The 20,055-nt window shown below is 36.7% G+C and overlaps 2 protein-coding genes across 2 annotated transcripts; one reads left to right on the forward strand and one right to left on the reverse strand.

Moving 5' to 3' along the window:
* Nucleotides 1-1,129: 1,129 nt before the first annotated feature.
* zgc:163073 (uncharacterized protein LOC100037358 homolog) lies at nt 1,130-6,404 on the reverse strand. The gene is made up of 7 exons (XM_056469834.1): nt 6,139-6,404; nt 5,045-5,072; nt 4,824-4,964; nt 3,041-3,214; nt 2,887-2,964; nt 2,752-2,793; nt 1,130-2,461 (listed from the first exon to the last, which is right to left on the reverse strand). Exons 1-6 carry the CDS (start codon nt 6,328-6,330, stop codon nt 2,765-2,767), a joined length of 642 nt encoding a protein of 213 aa, XP_056325809.1. The 5' UTR covers nt 6,331-6,404; the 3' UTR covers nt 1,130-2,461; nt 2,752-2,764.
* Nucleotides 6,405-12,783: 6,379 nt separating this feature from the next.
* On the forward strand, nt 12,784-18,264 carry ghrhr2 (growth hormone releasing hormone receptor 2). The gene is made up of 7 exons (XM_056469943.1): nt 12,784-12,892; nt 13,055-13,164; nt 14,638-14,735; nt 14,866-14,998; nt 15,727-15,833; nt 15,953-16,082; nt 18,199-18,264. Exons 1-7 carry the CDS (start codon nt 12,784-12,786, stop codon nt 18,262-18,264), a joined length of 753 nt encoding a protein of 250 aa, XP_056325918.1.
* The last annotated feature ends 1,791 nt before the right edge of the window (nt 18,265-20,055 follow it).

Genomic DNA, 20,055 nt, shown 5'->3' on the forward strand with positions numbered 1-20,055 from the left:
CTGTTCCCATTCAGATAAGCCATGAGTAGGCCCAGACAGAATCAGCGGATGTTTTTTGCTATATCTGCAGAGAATTTTGGTCAAAAATCTGCGGATTTCTGAATTATTTTTGGAGTATCATAACTAAAACCTCAATATATGAAATAAAAACTAATATCTTTTTAACTTTTATTTAATGTTTACAATGCAATTAGATTCACTTTATCTGGTAAACAAAGCAAGTCTCTCATATAATATCTCTACTGAAAGACAGAAAATATTACTTTACAAACTGCATTGTACATCAATCAGATGAACATTTTTATATTAGTCAATATATTACTGTAATTAATTAAAATACTGAATAAATATAGATTTACACACATTTACTCAAGTAAATAAACAGAATTAATGATGGGCTGGAAATCTGCGGAAAATCTGACGAATTCTGCGCGTGCAGATTTTGTGTGGGCCTATAGCCATAAGTGAGTTTTGTGAGAAAAGCAAGACTCATGCAGTAGCAATGATTTATTAACAGTAGTCTATGTTACTTTTGTATAAAAATGTTAAAATTGTTAAAATTCTAAACGCAAGCGGATATGATAGGCTATCTTATGGCAGGTAATAAAGAGGTAGAAACAGCTGAAGGTCAGCTAGACTTTACTGTTATTTTCAGTTTTGTGTACATACATTTGTTGTTTTTCATTTGTGTAGTTTTAAGTTGTGCTTAACTATAAATCTGCACCTGTAAGAGTATTAAGGTATTCCTTCAGTCACTCCTGGTGTTCTTCAAAAGCACAGTCATAGAACAGTGGAGCTTATAAAAAAATGAAACAACCATTATCTGTCCGCAATTTAATGCAGCATTTATCTAAAAATGTTCATATATTCCAATCCAAATGCATAGGCGGATTATCATCTGGAAAATTTACTTTGTGCAGTTTTAGCCTGCTTAGTTATTTTTGTATGTAACAAAACAAGCAAATATTAAAAATCATGACTAACTAAAATATATATATGTCGCGGTGCAGAGGCAGTTCTAAATGACACATCGTACACAAGTCACTCTTGATTGACACAATATTAAAGTGATAGTTTACAGTACATTATAACTCAAATGTAGTTAAATTTATTCACTTTTGAAAGTAAAACAGAACCTTGAAAGTAAAATCAAACATTAATTTTAAGAAAAAAATGGAAATTAAAAATACACTCCAAAAAGAAATTAAATAAACTGTATTGGCACAAGGGTAACAAGGTCGTTCAGTGGTTAGAATTGTCTCCTCACAGAAGGAAGAAGGTTGCTGGTTTGAGTCTCACCTGGGTCAGTTGGCATTTCTGTGTGGAGTTTGCATGTTCTCCCCGTGCTGGCATGTGTTTCATCAGGGTGCTCTGATTTCCACCACAGTCCAAAAACATGTGCTATAAGGGAATTGAATAAACTAAATTGGCCGTAGTGTATATATGTATGTGCATGTGAGAGTGTATGGGTGTTTCCCAGTACTGGGTTGCAGCTGGAAGGGCATCCTCTGCGTAAAACATTTGCTGAATAAGTTGGTAGTTCATTCCGCTGTGGCGACCCCTGATAAAAATGAATGAATGAATGTATTGGCACAGGTTTCTAAATAATGTAAAACATGTTCAGTTGGCAAAATGTATTGACACTTAACAAATAAGTGATTTGACTTGGAATCACTCATTATGTTTATTTAGCTCATTTAAATACTGTCAGGCAATCATTGTGACAAATTCATTCATGTACAGTAATGTCAGAATGTCAACATTTCAGTTTTCTGGGGAGTTTTAGTAGGGGTAGTCATATAGAGAATGCTGTCTGAAAAGTGTTACAGCCCCGATCTTGCCATAATAGTAATGTCAGTTTACTTGTCAATTAATTTTTATTTTATGTTTTTTTGTAATATATTAACTTCATATATGTAATCATAAATTTCTCATAACACTCACAAATAGCTTTGAAATCAGATCTTTCTGAAAATTAAACTCAACACATTTATTCAGCATGTAACGCTGTAAATGAATACAGCTCAGTGTTGTTCTCTTTCAGTGACAGTAATATTGACTATAGTACAGAGCTTTTCATAGAAAAATGTACTGAGAGAAGTACAGTGATACAGGGTCTGGGTTTATCACATGTGCCTGGTAAAAGTTCCGCACATTTGAGGATTAGAGAAAGTTCAGTGCACTAGCACAACCAAAGCCAAGGTTTTATCCACTGACAGCTGTGTTGATTCTCTTTGGAACACACGTGTAAAGCAGATCACCGTATCCTCACTTCTACAGAGTTTGCATTTTTGCCTCTTTTTGTTGCACTGATAATTTGTACTTGATATAAAACAGCTTAAGATGGTGGTTGATGGACATGATGATTTTAATTAATTTTATAAGAACTCGTTCATTGATGACTCTTGTAGATGACCTTCAGATGACCGCTGCTGACATGCCTGTGAAGGTGTTACTGTACCTATAGGCCAACAGAAAATGTGCAAAATAAATTAAAGTATAAAATGTACTGTACTAGCATAATATGTTATTGTTCCTGTCAGGACTTCCCTTGCAGGGAATTGCAAACATGTAACCTCTACAAAGTGTAAAATATGGACAAACTCCTTAGTTAAAGTATAAAATTAAAATAGAATTCATATTTTACTTAAATTTGGGTTAAAAATTGGGTTGAGAATGGGGCAAAATGAATTAATTTCTAATATTTTGTGATAAACAAGAGTTGGCAAGGCCTTTTTTAGATGAACTTACCAGAAATGATCTCTCAGCCAGCCATGACATGTTTAATAAAAGCTTATGGAGAAAGAACAATAGGATGAATTTTCAATATAAGAAGCTCCATTAGTAATTATTAGTATCAGTAAAGTCTTGAGGTACTGTTCTTACCTTCATAGTTAATACAACCATTTGTGTCCTCTTGCCCTGACAGCAACTGATCCACTTCACCCTCAGACAGTCTCTCACCTAAAAAAAGTGTTCCAATGAGCCAATGTTTTCAGCATTCATGGAATAAGGACATTTCCCTCCAATTATTCCATACCCAAAGTTGCAAGTACATGGCGGAGTTCAGCCCCCATGACCGTTCCATTGCCTTCTTTGTCAAAGACCCGAAGGCCCTCCACAAAATCTTCGAATGAGCCACTTTCGGTAGACTTTGAAACTTGTTGAAGCATAGGCAGGAAAGTCTCAAAGTCGATCAGTTTGGATTCCATCTCTACATGACAAAATTCAATCGAAGCAATTAGCAGATTCAAAGATTTAATTTGATGTCATAAAAACATTTTTCTAGGGCAGGGATCACCAAACTTGTTCCTGAAGGTCCGGTGTCCTGCAGATTTTAGCTCCAACCCTAAACAAACACACCTGAACAAGCTAATCAAGGTCTTACTAGGTATAGTTGAAACACCCAGGCAGGTGCGTTGAGGCAAGTTGGAGCTAAACCCTGCAGGGCACCGGACCTCCAGGAACGAGACTGGTGACTCCTGTTTTAGGGGATAGTTCAACCAATAATTAAAAATGAAAACATTTTATTCAGGGCGTCAATATTTTAAAAAATTATACTATAATATAATTTAATATAATAAAATATAATATAATATAATATAATATAATATAATATAATATAATATAATATAATATAATATAATATAATATAATATAATATAATATAGGCAACATGGTGGCTCAGTGGTTAGCATTGTCACCTCACAGAAAGAAGGTTGCTGGTTCGATTCCCGGCTAGGCCAGTTGGCATTTCTGTGTGGAGTTTGCATGTTCTCCCCGTGTTCGCGTGGGTTTCCTCCGGGTGCTCCAGTTTCCTCCACAGTCCAAAGACATGTGGTACAGGTGAATTGGGTAGGCTAAATTGTCCGTAGTGTATGTGTGTGAATGAGTGTGTATGGGTGTTTCCCAGAGATGGGTTGCATCCGGAAGGGCGTCCACTGCGTAAAACATGTGCTGAATAAGTTGACGGTTCATTCTGCTGTGGCGACCCCTGATTAATAAAGGACTAAGCCGAAAAAAAGAAATGAACATTGTTTTCACTCGCTTAAGAAAGAATAAACCACAGAAATGATCAAATATCTTCTTTTGGGGTCCACTAAAAATGCCTACTGCAGTCACATAATGGTCACCAGCGTCCAGTGTAATAACAAGTGTATCAGTATTCTGCATAGAGCCTCTTTAATGGATAATTCAAAATGGGGATTCTGTCATAAATTACTGGCCCTCTACTTGTTCCATATCTGAAGGGATTTTTACTTTCCTCTGCTGAACACAAAAGAAGATCAGAAGATTACCAAACAGTTGACATAACCCACTGATTTCCGTTTTCATATATGAAAATCAGGAGTTTTCAACAAAGAATTGGCTATCGACATTTGTTTAAATGTATTGTTTTGTGTTCAGCAGGCGTACCCTATTGGTTCAATGTTGGGTGAACTATACCTTTAAGCCATGGACAGTTATAAAGCGTAAACAGTGTCCTTTGTCTCCATGGGCATTTTTTCCTTGGTAAGGTGTGCTAATACATTCCTGCAGTCGGAGTGGATCTTTGACTTACTAAGCCGTTATGACTAGGATTAACTTGATCTCAGTATTCAAAGAATGACTTGCAAATGTCACAGAGAATTTGTTTGCATTTGATGACATCTTTGACATTAGTGACAAAAAATGCCTCACTAATCCCCGTGACAGATGTGGGTTAAGTCTTTCTCTTGGTTTGTTCCTGAAAGGTCCAATGGGATTCAGTTAAATTTGATGAAATCTTTTGTGTCCTGCAGTCATGCAGTATTTGCTTTTCCCTATTCATACAGTATGTCTACCTTCAGGCTTTGGTTTTCCTAGAACATTCAAGACTTCAGCATTGGTTGGGTTCTGACCCAAAGCCCTCATCACGTCCCCACACTGAGCGAGTGATATCCCTGAGGGAGACCTGGCAAATAGCTGAAAAGCCTCTTTAAACTCTGTAAAAAAATAACATTAAGAAAATAAATTAATTCTTTAAAGCCGAGTTGATCAGATGACCTTTTAAACTGACCCTTACCTTCAAGCTGTTGAGCATTGAAATGTACCTGAAACCCAGAACAAAGTCTTAATAAATGGTATTTGCGCCAATATAATTGATCATAAGTTAAAAATAACAGTAGCCTATAGGTAAATGTGGACTTAAAATACATTCTTGACATGTTTTTACTGCACAGATGTTAGTGTCACACAGTATGTTAAGGAACAGTCTAGCAGCTGTTCTCCTGCCATTTTTCCTGGCACCAACAATAATCTCCCCTCAAAGTACAGTCTGTTTATGAGATCATATCGCACATATCTGTATCCCTGGAGAGTCTAACTTAGGAAGTGTAGTGGAACAACCTCAGATCTCTGTGGCAGGTGTGTGTAGATCCATGTAAAGGACATCGACGGGAATCATGCCATGAAGTAGTATTTTTCTCTGCATGCTTAGACATGCTGCTTATTAAAACCTGTGGCTCAATCAATAGTAATCATCCAGAAATGAGAAAATTAGTATTAATGAAATCTTCGTTAAGCACATTAATATTTAAGTTAGAGATCCACTTTGTCTGAACATTATTGGTTTTTGGGCAGAAATGTTTAAAAATATGTTTTCTGATATTGAATCAATGAGTCAAAGACAAAAGTTTTTGGGGGGAGAATCAGGTCAATAAAATAGCAACTCAGCTTTAAATTTAGCTGTGGTTCCTCAATACATTACAAAGGGTTCAAGTTTTAATCATATTTCAAATTTTTTTCTGAAAAATAATAATTATAAGTTTTAATCATACATAATCACCATACATTTTACTGTGATTTACAGATTTGACTGTGATTTACATCATTTTCATTATAACAAAATTTCACAAAAAATCTTGCCATGTATTTATTTGGAACTAGATTTATTTGATTAGAATAAAAATGTATTGTCATTTTCAATCTTAATATTTTACCACTGTTTTAAAAACTTTAATAACTTGCTGTGCCTTGTTTGACCACTTCAAATGATTAATTAGCTAAATGATAAGACAAAGGGTTAATAATCTTACTGTGTTAATAAACACGCACACATCAGTCCAAGTAAAATTAAATACATGTAACATTAAATAAATAAAAAAAAAGAAAACTTACTACAGCTGCATTATTTACTGGATTTGGAGATTGGACTGGGTCTAGACCAGGTGCAGAAGTGTCTTTTTCAGCCTTTGTAGCTGACTCTGGTGTTAAAGTTGGTGAAGAAGCAGCTGATGCTGGATCTGTTGCTCCGGGAGCTGGATCTTCCTTTAGACCTTCTTTTTTGGGTGCTTCTTTTTGTGAAGACATAATGGTGTTATCACAAGTGAATGCACAAAAACTAATCTGACTGACAATATTTGACTGGTGTTGAACAATGAGTACTGAACCTCTCAATGTTATATACCCAGGTCTATTTTCCAAAATCTAATGCACCTCCCAACATTACTCACATTTCTAAAAAAGGAAAGAATGCACTGACTCGAGTGCATCAAATAAACTTCTCAGGATACAAAGCCCTCCCCACTTCACATACCTTTTCTCATCTGTATTGAGCATCATCACACATATTCTTCTCTAAACTCTCAAGTGAATGTTTGTATTAACAATAAGCATAATGAATGGGTAGATGTGCAAAACATATCCTGTTATGTGACGACATTAACTCATCATCATAAAAACCAGTAAGGATGACAGCAATACAAGAAGGGATTCTGTTCACAAGCATGCTTTTAATAGACACAAATGTTGAAGCTTATCTGTAACCCCAAACAATGACACCTCAATCACAACTGCGCTGCCTTTACAAAACATTTTTATGTCTTCAGCTTAAGACATCGGCCCTGAGAACTTTCATAAATGAAACTCTTAAGCACTCTCTGAAACTCTGAATTATCTTCTAATAATGTGAAATCATAGACATAGACATAAATTGATGAAACAATGACTGCCTGCCTAATATGCTGTTAATGTATGGAGGATTCTTTAAGCTTTTAAGTTCTTTAAGTTTTATAGGATGTGAGTTGGATTCACTGTGGATTGATCCAGCTCACCCCATTGATGCTGAGACTGGAGCATAACCTTTAATTCAAAATTGTGCTCTTTAAACTATTCCTGAATGATCTACAGTGTGTGTTATCCTTCTGAAAGAGGTCACAAGAGAACACCAGTGTCACGAAGCTTTCTTTTACCTGCTTTGGAACAATGTTTAGGGACAGTACAGTACAGTACAGTAAAGCACATGATAAATTCTTGTCCACATGAATGGCAGGACCCAAGGTGTCCCAGCAGAACTTTCCCAGAGCATCACACTACCTCCATTTGCATGTTGTAATTATGGTGGCTTGAAAAGCCAGCATACTGTTATCTATCTTAAACTTATTATTATTCTTCTTCTTCTTCTTCTTCTTCTTCTTATTCTTCTGAGACTAATTTCTAAGTGTATCTCCTCCTAGGCCTTTCAAGCTACATACTTCAAACTTTCGTCAAACCTTCGAACTGGTCTGACTCGGGTTGCTATATCTTTTCTAACTGATCCGACCTTGGGTTTTCCGAAAAACGACCCAGAAAAATCCCAAAAGTCCCATTGACTTAACATTGGGTCAAACTTTGTGAGCTCATAACTCTGCATCAGACTGTCCTACAGACTTCTAACTGGACTCATTTAACTCAGTCTAGCCAGCAGCCAATAACTGATGACTTTTTAACTTACTAGCCACTCCCTAGCAACCACTTACAGCACCCTAGCAACTGTCCCATAGACTTCCATTGTAAAAGACTCCCATTGACTTAACATTGGATCAACCTTTGTGAGCTCATAACTCTGCATCAGACTGTCCTACAGACTAGAGTCTGGCCTCATTCAACTCAGTCTAGCCAGCAGCCAATCACTGATTACCTTTAAACTTACTAGCCACTCCCTAGCAACCAATTTCAGCACCCTAGCAACTGTCCCAGAGACTGTGACTAGCTTTTCTAACACATGCTAACAGTTTAAACTTCCTACTGACATGCTAATCTTGCTAGAAAGGTGCTAGCAACACGATAGTGACATGCTAGTCATGCTAGTAACATGCTAATTCATGCTAGAATCATGCTAACAACATGCTAATTCATGCTAGAAACAAGCTGATTCATGCTAGAATCATGCTAGTAACATGCTAGTTACATGCTAATTAATGCTAGAATCATGCTAGTTACATGCTAATTCATGCTAGAAATATGCTAGTAACATGCTAATTCATGCTAGAATCATGCTAGTAACATGCTAATCCATGCTAGAATCATGCTAGTAACATGCTAATCCATGCTAGAATCATGGTAGTAACATGCTAATTCATGCTAGAATGATGCTAAAAACATGCTAATTCATGCTAGAATCATGCTAACAACATGCTAATTCATGCTAGAAACATGCTAGTAACATGCTAATTCATGCTAGAAACATGCTAGTTACATGCTAATTCATGCTAGAATCATGCTAGTAACATGCTAATTCATGCTAGAAACATGCTAGTAACATGCTAATTCATGCTAGAATCATGCTAGTTACATGCTAATCCATGCTAGAATCATGCTAGTAACATGCTAATTCATGCTAGAATCATGCTAGTAACATGCTAATTCATGCTAGAATCATGCTAATAACATGCTAATTCATGCTAGAATCATGCTAGTAACATGCTAATTCATGCTAGAATCATGCTAGTAACATGCTAATTCATGCTAGAATCATGCTAGTAACATGCTAATTCATGCTAGAAACATGCTAGTAACATGCTAATTCATGCTAGAAACATGCTAGTTACATGCTAATTCATGCTAGAATCATGCTAGTAACATGCTAATTCATGCTAGAAACATGCTAGTAACATGCTAATTCATGCTAGAATCATGCTAGTTACATGCTAATCCATGCTAGAATCATGCTAGTAACATGCTAATTCATGCTAGAATCATGCTAGTAACATGCTAATTCATGCTAGAATCATGCTAGTAACATGCTAATTCATGCTAGAATCATGCTAGTAACATGCTAATTCATGCTAGAATCATGCTAGTAACATGCTAATTCATGCTAGAATCATGCTAGTAACATGCTAATTCATGCTAGAATCATGCTAGTAACATGCTAATTCATGCTAGAATCATGCTAGTAACATGCTAATTCATGCTAAAATCATGCTAATAACATGCTAATTCATGCTAGAATCATGCTAGTAACATGCTAATTCATGCTAGTAACATGCTAATTCATGCTAGAAACATGCTAGTAACATGCGAATTCATGCTAGAATCATGCTAGTAACATGCTAATTCATGCTAGAATCATGCTAATAACATGCTAATTCATGCTAGAAACATGCTAATTCATGCTAGAAGCAAGCTAGTAACATGTTAATTCATGCTAGAAACATGCTAGTAACATGCTAATTCATGCTAGAATCATGCTAGTAACATGCTAATTCATGCTAGAAACATGCTAGTAACATGCTAACTCATGCTAGAAACATGCTAGTAACATGCTAATTCATGCTAGAATCATGCTAATTCATGCTAGAAACATGCTAGTAACATGCTAATTCATGCTAGAGTCATGCTAGTTACATGCTAATTTATGTTAGAATCATGCTAGTTACTTGCTAATTCATGCTAGTAACATGCTAATTCAGACTCGGCTTTTCAAGCCACCATAAAGTTTGTCCTCAAACTTTAATATCTAGTTCCACATTGCATTCTAGTTCCATCACTTCTCCAAGTAAACAGAGCCCATGTATACTGCTGTGTATGTGATTTAAAAAAGAGACCATGCATCTTTCCTCCAGTGCCTGTTCCCTATCTACCACTAAATGTGCCCGCAGTGGGTATGTGATCATCATAACTTAACAATGGACCTTGGGATCTAAACATAACTAAACAATGGATCCAGCCATTCATGTGAGAATAAAGGTAACATGTGCTGTCTATCTACTCCTTCAAAACAATGGCATTCCCTGCACAGGAATGTTTGAAGAACATGATGAAGGGTTCATGGTATTCCCCTGGCCTTAAAATTCCCAACATCTTAATCTATTTGTGGAACTTTAAGATGTGCTGCACCAACAGGCTTCAACCCTGGCAGCTTCATCTGACAACCGGATTTGTAGGATCTGCTGTTTTGTGTCAGTTACCACAGATATTCTTCTGAGATCTTGTAGAGCTTATACTGTACCTTGGTGAATCAACACAATTTTGGCAGCATGTGGAGGACCAACAGCATATTAGACAAGCAATTATAACAATTATTTCTCATTGATGTACATGAATATACAGAAGAAAAGACAGTTACAATATTTGTTTCATGCCAACTTTAACTGAGACGTGGTAATTGAGAACTGAGAAGTGGCTTGACATAACGATTGAAATATGGATGTTGGGTTCCTTTACCCTCCAGTTCCCTCTATATGGATTTTGAGTTCCTTCCCACTTAGCAAAATACAATCAGCATTTGCTTGGGCCAAGACTGACTTCCAGACAGGGGCCAAACACGGACCACATCTGGGCCAAGTCTCAGCCAAGTTAATAACCCATAACTGAGCCTGTACTGGGCCAGATATGTTCATGTGTCACGACTGCAATGAAATTGATAAACTCATGAATCATTGCACTTTAGGCGTGCTATGGGCATGTTTTTTCTTAAAGCAATTTTAAATGTGGGTCAAATTAGGCCAAACGTACATGGTCAACATATTAATTAATTACATCTGGGCCAAATACTACATTTTAAATCTGGACCAAGTATTGTGTGCCGCCTTAAAGACGGTGCCACCTCTGCCACACCAGGGCCATGTTTGGCCCATATGCTGTATGCCAGTGCCGAATGAATGCCGGCTGTGCCAGATTTACAGTATGCCAAATCTGGGTTAGAATTCTTTGCTACCTGGGTTTGTACTCTTCAGTTCCCTCAAAATTGCTAACCCTTTGTCTCCTACTGGTGAAAAAATGTACTCTTTTGCCCACATGTTAATGTTATTTGAATATGGTGATTTGGAGGCTAATCTGTCTAGTTTGGTGGCAGGGTTTGGAGATCCATGTTTTGGTAAACACATGTGTCATGTTGTTGGCTTTGATTTGGCTTTGTTAGAGTATGTGCCATGTACTTTCCTGTCTGTTGTCTGCCATCTTTTTTACCTTAAAAGGATAAAACCTGTAACATTTACATTTACATTTAGTCATTTAGCAGACGCTTTTATCCAAAGCGACTTACAAATGAGGACAACTATAAGAGCAGCAGTGAACAAGTGCTATAGACAAGTTTCAGGTGTGTAAAGTCTAAGAAGCAAAGCATTAGAAAAAACAATTTTTTTTTTTTTTGAGAGAGAGAGTACAGTTAGTGGTATAGCCAGAGAGGCAGTTACAGATTAGTGGGGAAAGTGGAGACTAAATAGTTGAGTTTTTAGTCGTTTCTTGAAGTAAGCAAGTGACTCTGCTGTTCTGATGTAGTTAGGGAGTTCATTCCACCAACTGGGCAGATTGAATGCAAGAGTTCGGGAAAGTGATTTCTTCCCTCTTAGGGATGGAACCACGAGACGACGTTCATTCACAGAACGCAAGTTTCTGGAGGGCACATAAATCTGCAGAAGTGAGAGCAGATAAGAAGGAGCAAAGCCAGAGGTCGCTTTGTAAGCAAACATCAGAGCTTTGAATTTGATGCGAGCAGCAACTGGCAGCCAGTGCAAACGGGTGAGTAGCAGAGTGACATGTACTCTTTTGGGTTCATTAAAGACCACTCGTGCTGCTGCGTTCTGAAGCAGCTGAAGAGGTTTGATAGAATTAGCTGGAAGCCCGGCTAGTAGAGAGTTGCAATAATCCAGTTTAGAGAGAACAAGAGCTTGAACAATAAGTTGAACTGCAATGAAATAAGAGTAATGGTCTAATACAGAGGTTTCAAATACAGTTCCTGGAGGGGCGCATCTCTGCACCGTTTAGCTTTAACATTAATTAAACACACCTGATCAAACTAATTGAGTCCTTCAGGCTTGTTTGAAACCTACAGGTAAGTGCGTTCAAGCAGGGTTGGAACTAAACTGTGCAGAGCTGCAGCCCTCCAGGATCTGAACTTTACACCTGTGGTCAAATAGATACGTTTATTGTCTTCTTTAATACACTGAAAAAAAAGTTCCACACAATTTATTCATATTGTTCCTATACAAATCGATTAAGTTAACTTAATCGTTTTTACAAAAATAAGTGGATTTAAACACAAAACAAAAGTTGTCTCTAAAAAAGGAATTGTGTTGGTTTTACTCATTTTAAATAAGTAGTTTGAACAAGCAGCAAAAGTATTTTTTAAATGTGAAATCTATCGCATACAATTTTTAAAAATTACTTTAAAAAGTTATTTCACAATTCTAACTTTTTTATCACTGTTGTGAGGTTATATTTAGCGATTTTGAGTTTACCTCTCACAATTGTGAGATATATTGAATTTAGATTTTTCCTTCACACTTCAGAGTTTATAACTCGTAATTCTGGATTTTTTAAACTTCCAATGTTAAATACCACAGTTATGAGTTTAAATATCATTTAGTATTGTATCATAAATGGCATTTTATTTTATCTCGGAACTTTTTTTTTTGTTGTTGCAATTTTTAGTTTATTTGTCAAAATTTAACTTAGAAATGCAAAATAAAATCCTGCTATTGCAATCTTGTTATTTGACATTTCAAGATGTCACAAAGTTTAGAAAAAGGATTACCTCAGTGTTTAAATGCACCACTGTGGATGTCTTCAGGTTGTCTGGTTGAGTGGGACGGTGTGAACTGCTGGCCTGCTGTCAGTGTAGGAGAAAGAGTCTCAGTGTCTTGCCCTCCTCCTCTCCTGAAATCTCAAGGTAAATCTTCTCTTACAGCACATATCACATCTAAACAGCAAAATAATTTTTTTATGGTACTGTAACATAATAATAATGCATTGTTCAACAGTGGTCATGAAGACCAATGCACCAATACAATGACCTAAATGTAAAATAAACCTTTTTGATTGATGTTTTTAGAGCCGATCAGCCGCACCTGCACTAGTGAGGGATGGAGTAATGTGAGTGTGCCTTATTACATCGCCTGCTTTCAGGACAACAGCACAGAAGAGGAAGAGATTGGACAGATTGTTAGCAACTTTGGGGAGCTATGGCTATTTGATAGTGTATTTTTTGAAAGTAACCGTATTATGGATTACAGTTATATGATAATTTTTCTGTGTTTATACTTGTATCTTTTTGTATACATTTTTTTGAGCCATGCAGAATCTCTAAATGTCAATATTATCTATTTTCAAAAATGTTTAATGAACGCCACAATTTTCTAATCGAATTTAAATATTGTGATTTGATTGAAAGCCCTCCTGTTCATTTTTAATTCTTTTTTTCAAATATTTCCTAAGTGCTGTTTAATAGAGAGAATTTTTTCAACACATTTTTCAACATATTAGGTTTAATAACTATTTTTTTTATCTGTTTTCTTTTGTGATTGCCATGATATCAGTACATAATATTTTATTAATTTGTAAGATACTTGTTTTCAGTTCGAATTGCAATTTAAAAGTTATAAGTTAAGTCAATTAGGCAAGTCATTGTGCAACAGTGGTTTCTTCTTTAACCATTCGAACTAAAATCTTAAAGAGATAATAATATTCACCTTAGCATTTAAAAAAAGTACTTTTTTCTAAACCAAACAAATACAAAATAAATATAATAGGAAAATTTTCTTATATGTTAAAAATCACTTGGTACATGTTTTTTCAAAATGCAAATTTTAACCATTTTGTCTTCAATTTTGCCTTTTGTGTTGGTATTATTTGTAGGCATGGGTGATTAAATACACAGATGGGACAATTGCCTTTTTTTTCTACATTTGTGAATCATTTTACACCTAGCACTGTGGGTGTATTATTAGCGTTTAATACTTTATTATTGCAATTTTATGTTGAAATTAAAAAAGATTTTTTATTTTTATTTAAATATTTAAGTGTCACCAGTGGATGGCGCTATATGTTCAAAAATCAGTGTGTTGTTCTTTTCATCATTACCAGTTTTCAAAAATAATCTTCCTTAATTTGGATTAAACAATATGTAAGTAACTAGTGTTGTGTTAAAATGTATTATTTGTTAAATCCCAGAAGCCCTGCCCCAAACATAAACCATTGTTCAGAGAAATTATGTTATAAGAATTTGATTATTAAGCACATGGTTTGAAGAAACATCAGATTTCTTTAGATTATATAAAACCGATAATGAGCCAAGTCAAGTCATCTGAAACATACATAATAGACTTTGTTAATAGATTTTTTGCTTGTCTTGATTTTAGTATTTTCTTTCCAATATTTTGAGATTTTTGTTAGTTTGAGGTTTTGTGTGTTTTAACATGTCCATATACACTGTAGATTTAATCAATTAAATTTTAGTTTACATTTTAACTTAATCACAATGTAAATTTAAAATATTTCAATGGCAACACCTGAAATAATGTAATATCAAGATTCAATACAATACATTTTACGTCAATATTTATTCAAATAATTAAACTATTTTTAAACTACAATAACCCTGCTTTAAACTTGTTATTTCGCATTTCACTGTGGAAGAGTGAATATTTTGCGAAGGTGAAGCTGATCTACACAGTTGGATATGGCATGTCCCTCAGCTCCCTCTGCATTGCAGTCTTCACCTTCTGTATCTTCAGGTACTGAAACATTCACTTCTTGCTTCAGTGTCTTATTCTGACCCCATTCTAATGCACGTGGTGACATTATGTGACATTTACTTCAATAAATGCTCTTATCAATACCAATAGTGTTTCTTTAATGACACAGGAAGCTTCTGTGCAGACGGATCTACATCCACCTTAACCTCTTCTCCACATTCATCCTGAGGGCTTTGGCAGTATTTGTGAAAGATGCTGTTTTATTCGCTGATGAGACTGTCAATCACTGCACAGTCTCCACGGTAACAAGAACTGACTTAAAATATCAATGTAAAAATGCCATATAGATAAATCAGATAGGGGTCATCAAACTGGCCCGGTGTCCTGCAGAGTTTAGATCCAACTTTCCTCAACATGCCTGCTTGAAAGCTTCAAATATACCTATTAAGACATGGATTAGCTTGTTTAGGCATGTTTGATTACCCATATGAAAAAAATACTATGGTACTTTTTAGGAAATACAGTTGTGTTTTGCAACCTACGCTCAAAATGATTCACCTATAGTAAATGTGTCTGGACTGTGGGGGAAACTGGAGCACCCGGAGGAAACCCACACCAACACGGGGAGAACATGCAAACTCCACAGAAAAAATACCAACTGGCCCAGCCGGGCCTCAAACTAGCGACCTTCTTGCTGTGAGGATAAAGTGCGAACCACTGAGCCACCATGTCGCCTTGCAGGATAATATATGAAGAGTTCAGATGCAAAAACCTCTAAGTGCCATCTAAAATTTCCATCGACAATGAACATTATTCTCATCCCCATTTGTTTATGTTAAGATATTTCACTTAAAGGACCAGGAAAAGCACTTATTCTTTGCCATAACAGTGATGTTACTGAACATACACACAGGAGCCTGATAAAAATTCTCATTTTAGAAGAAAATTTCAGACGGCATTTAGAGGTTTTTGCATCTAACCTCTTCATATATTGCTCAACATATATATATTCTCACACATTTTTTTACTTTTACATATTTCACAGGTGAACTTTCTGATGTTCGTTAATATAAGCAGGATTATAATTGTAAAAACAAAAACCCCAGACTCAAATGGAGGAGACAAGCGATTTTACAGGTGAGATCTAATGAGTAATCAAACCTACACACGGTACGTTCACACTGTGTATCTCTTTTTGATTTGTTTATCTAATATTATTTTATTTTTCTGATGTGTTTTCACTGTGTGCTCTGCAGACGACTGGCCAAATCAACTCTTCTGCTAATCCCTCTTTTCGGAGTGCATTACATTGTATTTGCTTTGTTTCCTGAACATGTTGGTCTAGAGGCAAGACTCTTCTTTGAACTTGTGCTCGGCTCCTTTCAGGTATTTGCAATGTCATGCAAACTATTGACCTTATTCTACAATGCGGAAGTGCGCTCGTTTTTGCGATTGTTTTAGGACTTCCGATTCAGTTGCCACACAAATCCTTTTTAATATTGAAGAAATTCCTGTGGGGCGACGCAGTGGCGCAGTAGGTTGTGCCTCATAGCAAAAAGGTAGCTGGTTCGAGCCTAGGCTGGGTCAGTTGGCGTTTATGAGTGGAGTTTGCATGTTCTCCCTGCGTTCGCGTGGATTTCCTCTGGGTGCTCCGGTTTCCCCCCACAGTCCAAAGACATGTGGTACAGGTGAATTGGGTAGGCTAAATTGTCCGTAGTGTATGAGTGTGAGTGAGTGTGTATGGATGTTTCCCAGAGATGGGTTGTGGCTGGAAGGGTTGGCGGATAAGTTGTGCTGGATAAGTTGGTGGTTCATTGCGACCCCGGATTAATAAAGGGACTAAGCTGAAAAGAAAGTGAATGAATGAATGAATGAATGAATGAATGAATGAATGAAATTCCTATGGGTGGTTTTGGGTGAACTGTTCATTTAAAGAGCCCATATTATACATGAAATAGGGTCATATGTAGGTTGTAAGGGTCTCCAACAACAGTCTAATATGCATGCAAGGTCAAAAAACACTTTCATGGTCTTATAATCTGCATTTATTTTTACCTAATTATCGCAGCGACTCCCATATGAATCGTTCAGCGATTCATTTTTTCCCGACCCCCTCCTCAGCGCGAAGCTAATCTGCGCTGATTGGACCGATGATAGCCTGCTGCGATTGGTCGACAGTGACAGGCTTCAGCACGAGACAGAGTGAAATGCCCAGCTGCTAATCAACTATATAAAAGTAGTCACAGTGCACACACGCTTCATAGTGTAAGGCTTTTTTCACACACACACACACACACACACACACACACACACACACACGCACGCACACGCACACACGCGCACACACACACACACACACACACACACACACACACACACACACACACACAACCCTCCTCAGAAGAACTGGGGAGATCGACGCGAGTCTCCTAGCCACTTTACCTGCTCTTTTTCTCTCTCTCTCTCTCTCTCTCTCTCACACACACACACACACACACACAACGCTCCTCAGAAGAACTAGGGAGAGCGACGCGAGTCTCCTGTCTCCTAGCCCCTAGGCGTCACACACTCGACCTGCTCTTTTTCTCTCTCTCTCACACACACACACACACACACACAAACACAAACACACACACATCACGTTCCTCCTCAGAACTAGGGAGATCGACACGAGTCTCCTGTCTCCTAGCTTACGATGGCCATAGCAACGACAAACGGCAGTGGAACGCGAGCTCACAAAAACATTTAACGTTAAATCCGTAAACAAAGCGGCACGCGTCGCGTTTTTAACGTGGCTTACATGCGATAAGAGAATATAAAGAGTAACCGCGTGTACTGTACCAGGTTAACAAGTAACAAAACACGATAAATACATAATTTGCAAGCTAGAGTAAACGAGGCAACAATTTTAATCGCACTTACACTAGTGAATAAACCTCAACCACTGACTCTTCACAGTTTCATCTTTGGGTAGAGACTGTCAATATTATCCATCTGAGCACAGCGTGACTTCATTCGACCGGCGGCGTCTGTGTGTGTGTGTCTAGTGTTTTTTCTGTGTTAGTGGGCAGGGCCGCAGGTTTCAGATCTCCCTGGTTTGCGCGCGTAACTACTGGCGAGGCTTGTGTTTCGTGGCTGCATCATCGCGAAACACCTAATGACTCATTATCAAGACGACTCGTTTGAAGCACTATGAGTCGACTCTTTTATAGATTAATCAATAATTTTAAACACTGTACACTTACAAATTTAAGCCTTAGCTGGATATTTCACTTCACTTAGAGCTGTGTTACACACTACATGGAAGGGCATTTTCAAAAACCTATAATATGGGCTCTTTAAGAGATGCTTCTTTGGATCCTGATAAGGGATACTGTGCCCTCTACTTTAAATATACCTCAAATACAAAAGCCAGTGTCTCAAGAACATTCACAAAGTCTCAATAAATTCCTTAATTTAGCTATTTTAACATCAAAATAGTAACTTTGGGATTTCTTTGAAGGGTTTCATTGTGGCACTGTTATACTGCTTCTTGAACAGCGAGGTAGGTGCATTATTTATCATTTGAATTATATTGCATTTCATGTAAAAATATAAAGAAATATTTCATGACTTTATTTTATCATTGTATTTCATAGACACAATTATATATGACATATTTATCACCAGTGTTGGGAGTAATGCGTTACAAAAGTAATGTATTACAGTAATGTATTACATTTTCCTGTAACGCAGTAGTGTAAGGCATTACTTATACATTTTAAGTAATATTTTACTCGGTACATGTTCAGTAACGCGTGCGTTACAACAAACTTTTCGCCCGCAAGACATTACCAAATAAAAAATACCTTAAGTAAGTTCTATTTTCTGTTCGTGGTTAGTGAATATAGGCGCGTGTTGTCATTAATATCCCTCTGGCTATTGGAACTTTTTTACTTTGAACGCGGAATGATTTCAGCCTCTGAGCTCGAGGTCCGAGGCTATTGGCTCAGCCCGGTTCACAGTAAGGTCAAGCCCTGACGTGCAGCGGAAGAGCGGCAAAATAGATGAGAAGACAGTACATTCGCGAGATGGACGTATGTGCATATGGCGTTATTTCACTGACAACAGTCGTAAGCGCAGTTTTACAAGAGCGCATTCATGTAATTCTCTGTTCGTGGACAACTCGACCGCAATTTTTTTTTCGCAGTCGCGCGCACTCAAAACACGGCTGCTCACGTGCGAATGATCTGCTCTGGCTCCGTCAGATGATGCAGACTCACATTTTGTGCCTCAAGTGTCCTCTTCTTTTCGTGCTTTTGCTCTCCAGAGATCCTCCTGTTCAATTGGTTATCCCAAGAATGTTGATATGGTTTATATTGCTACAGTATTTATTAGCAATACACGAAACACTAAAAGGTTATGATAAATTCTATAATAAATACTAGTGTTTTTGAGTGTTAGATATACTGCCTATGTTTTAGGCTAGTATTATTTACAATTTGTTAATGAATGCTTCAGCATACTGTAGTATTAAGAATAGTGAACTGATAAAATTAAATACAAAGTGTAGTTTTACTACAGTAAAGTGTGGTGAATTGTAGTATAGTATACCCTATATTGTAAAAAAAAAATACGGCACTGGGTAATTTGTTTATATTACGCTTGTGTTACCATAGCAACTAGTATTAGCACAACTGGTTAATTGAAGTACTTTACTGTAGAACTGTTCAAAACACTGTTCATGACAGGGAAAATGTCCTCCACAATCTCATCAGCAATGTGGAAGACAACAGAGACGTGTTCAATTTATTTTAGTTGCCATGATAAAATGGGATTGATAGTGAGATTTATTTGAGGAGTGAATAGTTCAGTAGGCTATAATACCTCATCAAGTTTTCCCCTATTTTTATCGGTTACATTTCTGCTTGCATTCGTTATATTTTTGTTTAAATGTTGTTTTATTTGATTAGTATGGTGCACCTTTTGGATGTTTAATAAATGTTTTTTAAAAATGTATTATTTGCATTCAACTTCTTTTCTCTGTGTCTTAAGTGTTTGAAATTGGAAATATTTCATCATATAACAAACAACAAAAAAGGTTATAGTGGATTAGATAAAAAAAATGTTATATGTAAGTCTATTTTAGTATTTTGGTTATTGTTATTAAATAGTGTACAAATATAAATTATATCAAGAAGCATGAAAGGAAGAGGGAACGCAAGACACAAATTGTGAGTCTGCATATAATCTCACTGAGCGAGTAGTGTACTGTGAGCGCACAAGAAATTTTGTGCGTGAGCAGTGCATATTTGAGAGAGCATGAGAAAATTTGCACGCGAGCAGCGTATATTTGAGAGCTCACAAGCAGTTTTGTCCA

Source organism: Danio aesculapii, chromosome 12 (genome assembly GCF_903798145.1).
Source record: "Danio aesculapii chromosome 12, fDanAes4.1, whole genome shotgun sequence".
NCBI lineage: Eukaryota > Metazoa > Chordata > Actinopteri > Cypriniformes > Danionidae > Danio > Danio aesculapii.

What these genes read in the sequence shown, in the direction of transcription:
- zgc:163073 (XM_056469834.1), bottom strand. Translation starts at nt 6,330, where the DNA reads ATGTCTTCACAAAAAGAAGCACCCAAAAAAGAAGGTCTAAAGGAAGAT. An exon ending in CCATGTACTTGCAACTTTGG is followed by an intron (nt 2,965 to 3,040) that starts GTATGGAATAAT and finishes CACTTTTTTTAG; the next exon opens with GTGAGAGACTGTCTGAGGGT. An exon ending in TGGTTGTATTAACTATGAAG is followed by an intron (nt 2,794 to 2,886) that starts GTAAGAACAGTA and finishes TTTCTCCATAAG; the next exon opens with CTTTTATTAAACATGTCATG.
- ghrhr2 (XM_056469943.1), top strand. Translation starts at nt 12,784, where the DNA reads ATGTCTTCAGGTTGTCTGGTTGAGTGGGACGGTGTGAACTGCTGGCCT. An exon ending in GGAGACAAGCGATTTTACAG is followed by an intron (nt 15,834 to 15,952) that starts GTGAGATCTAAT and finishes TGTGCTCTGCAG; the next exon opens with ACGACTGGCCAAATCAACTC. An exon ending in TTGTGCTCGGCTCCTTTCAG is followed by an intron (nt 16,083 to 18,198) that starts GTATTTGCAATG and finishes ATTTCTTTGAAG; the next exon opens with GGTTTCATTGTGGCACTGTT.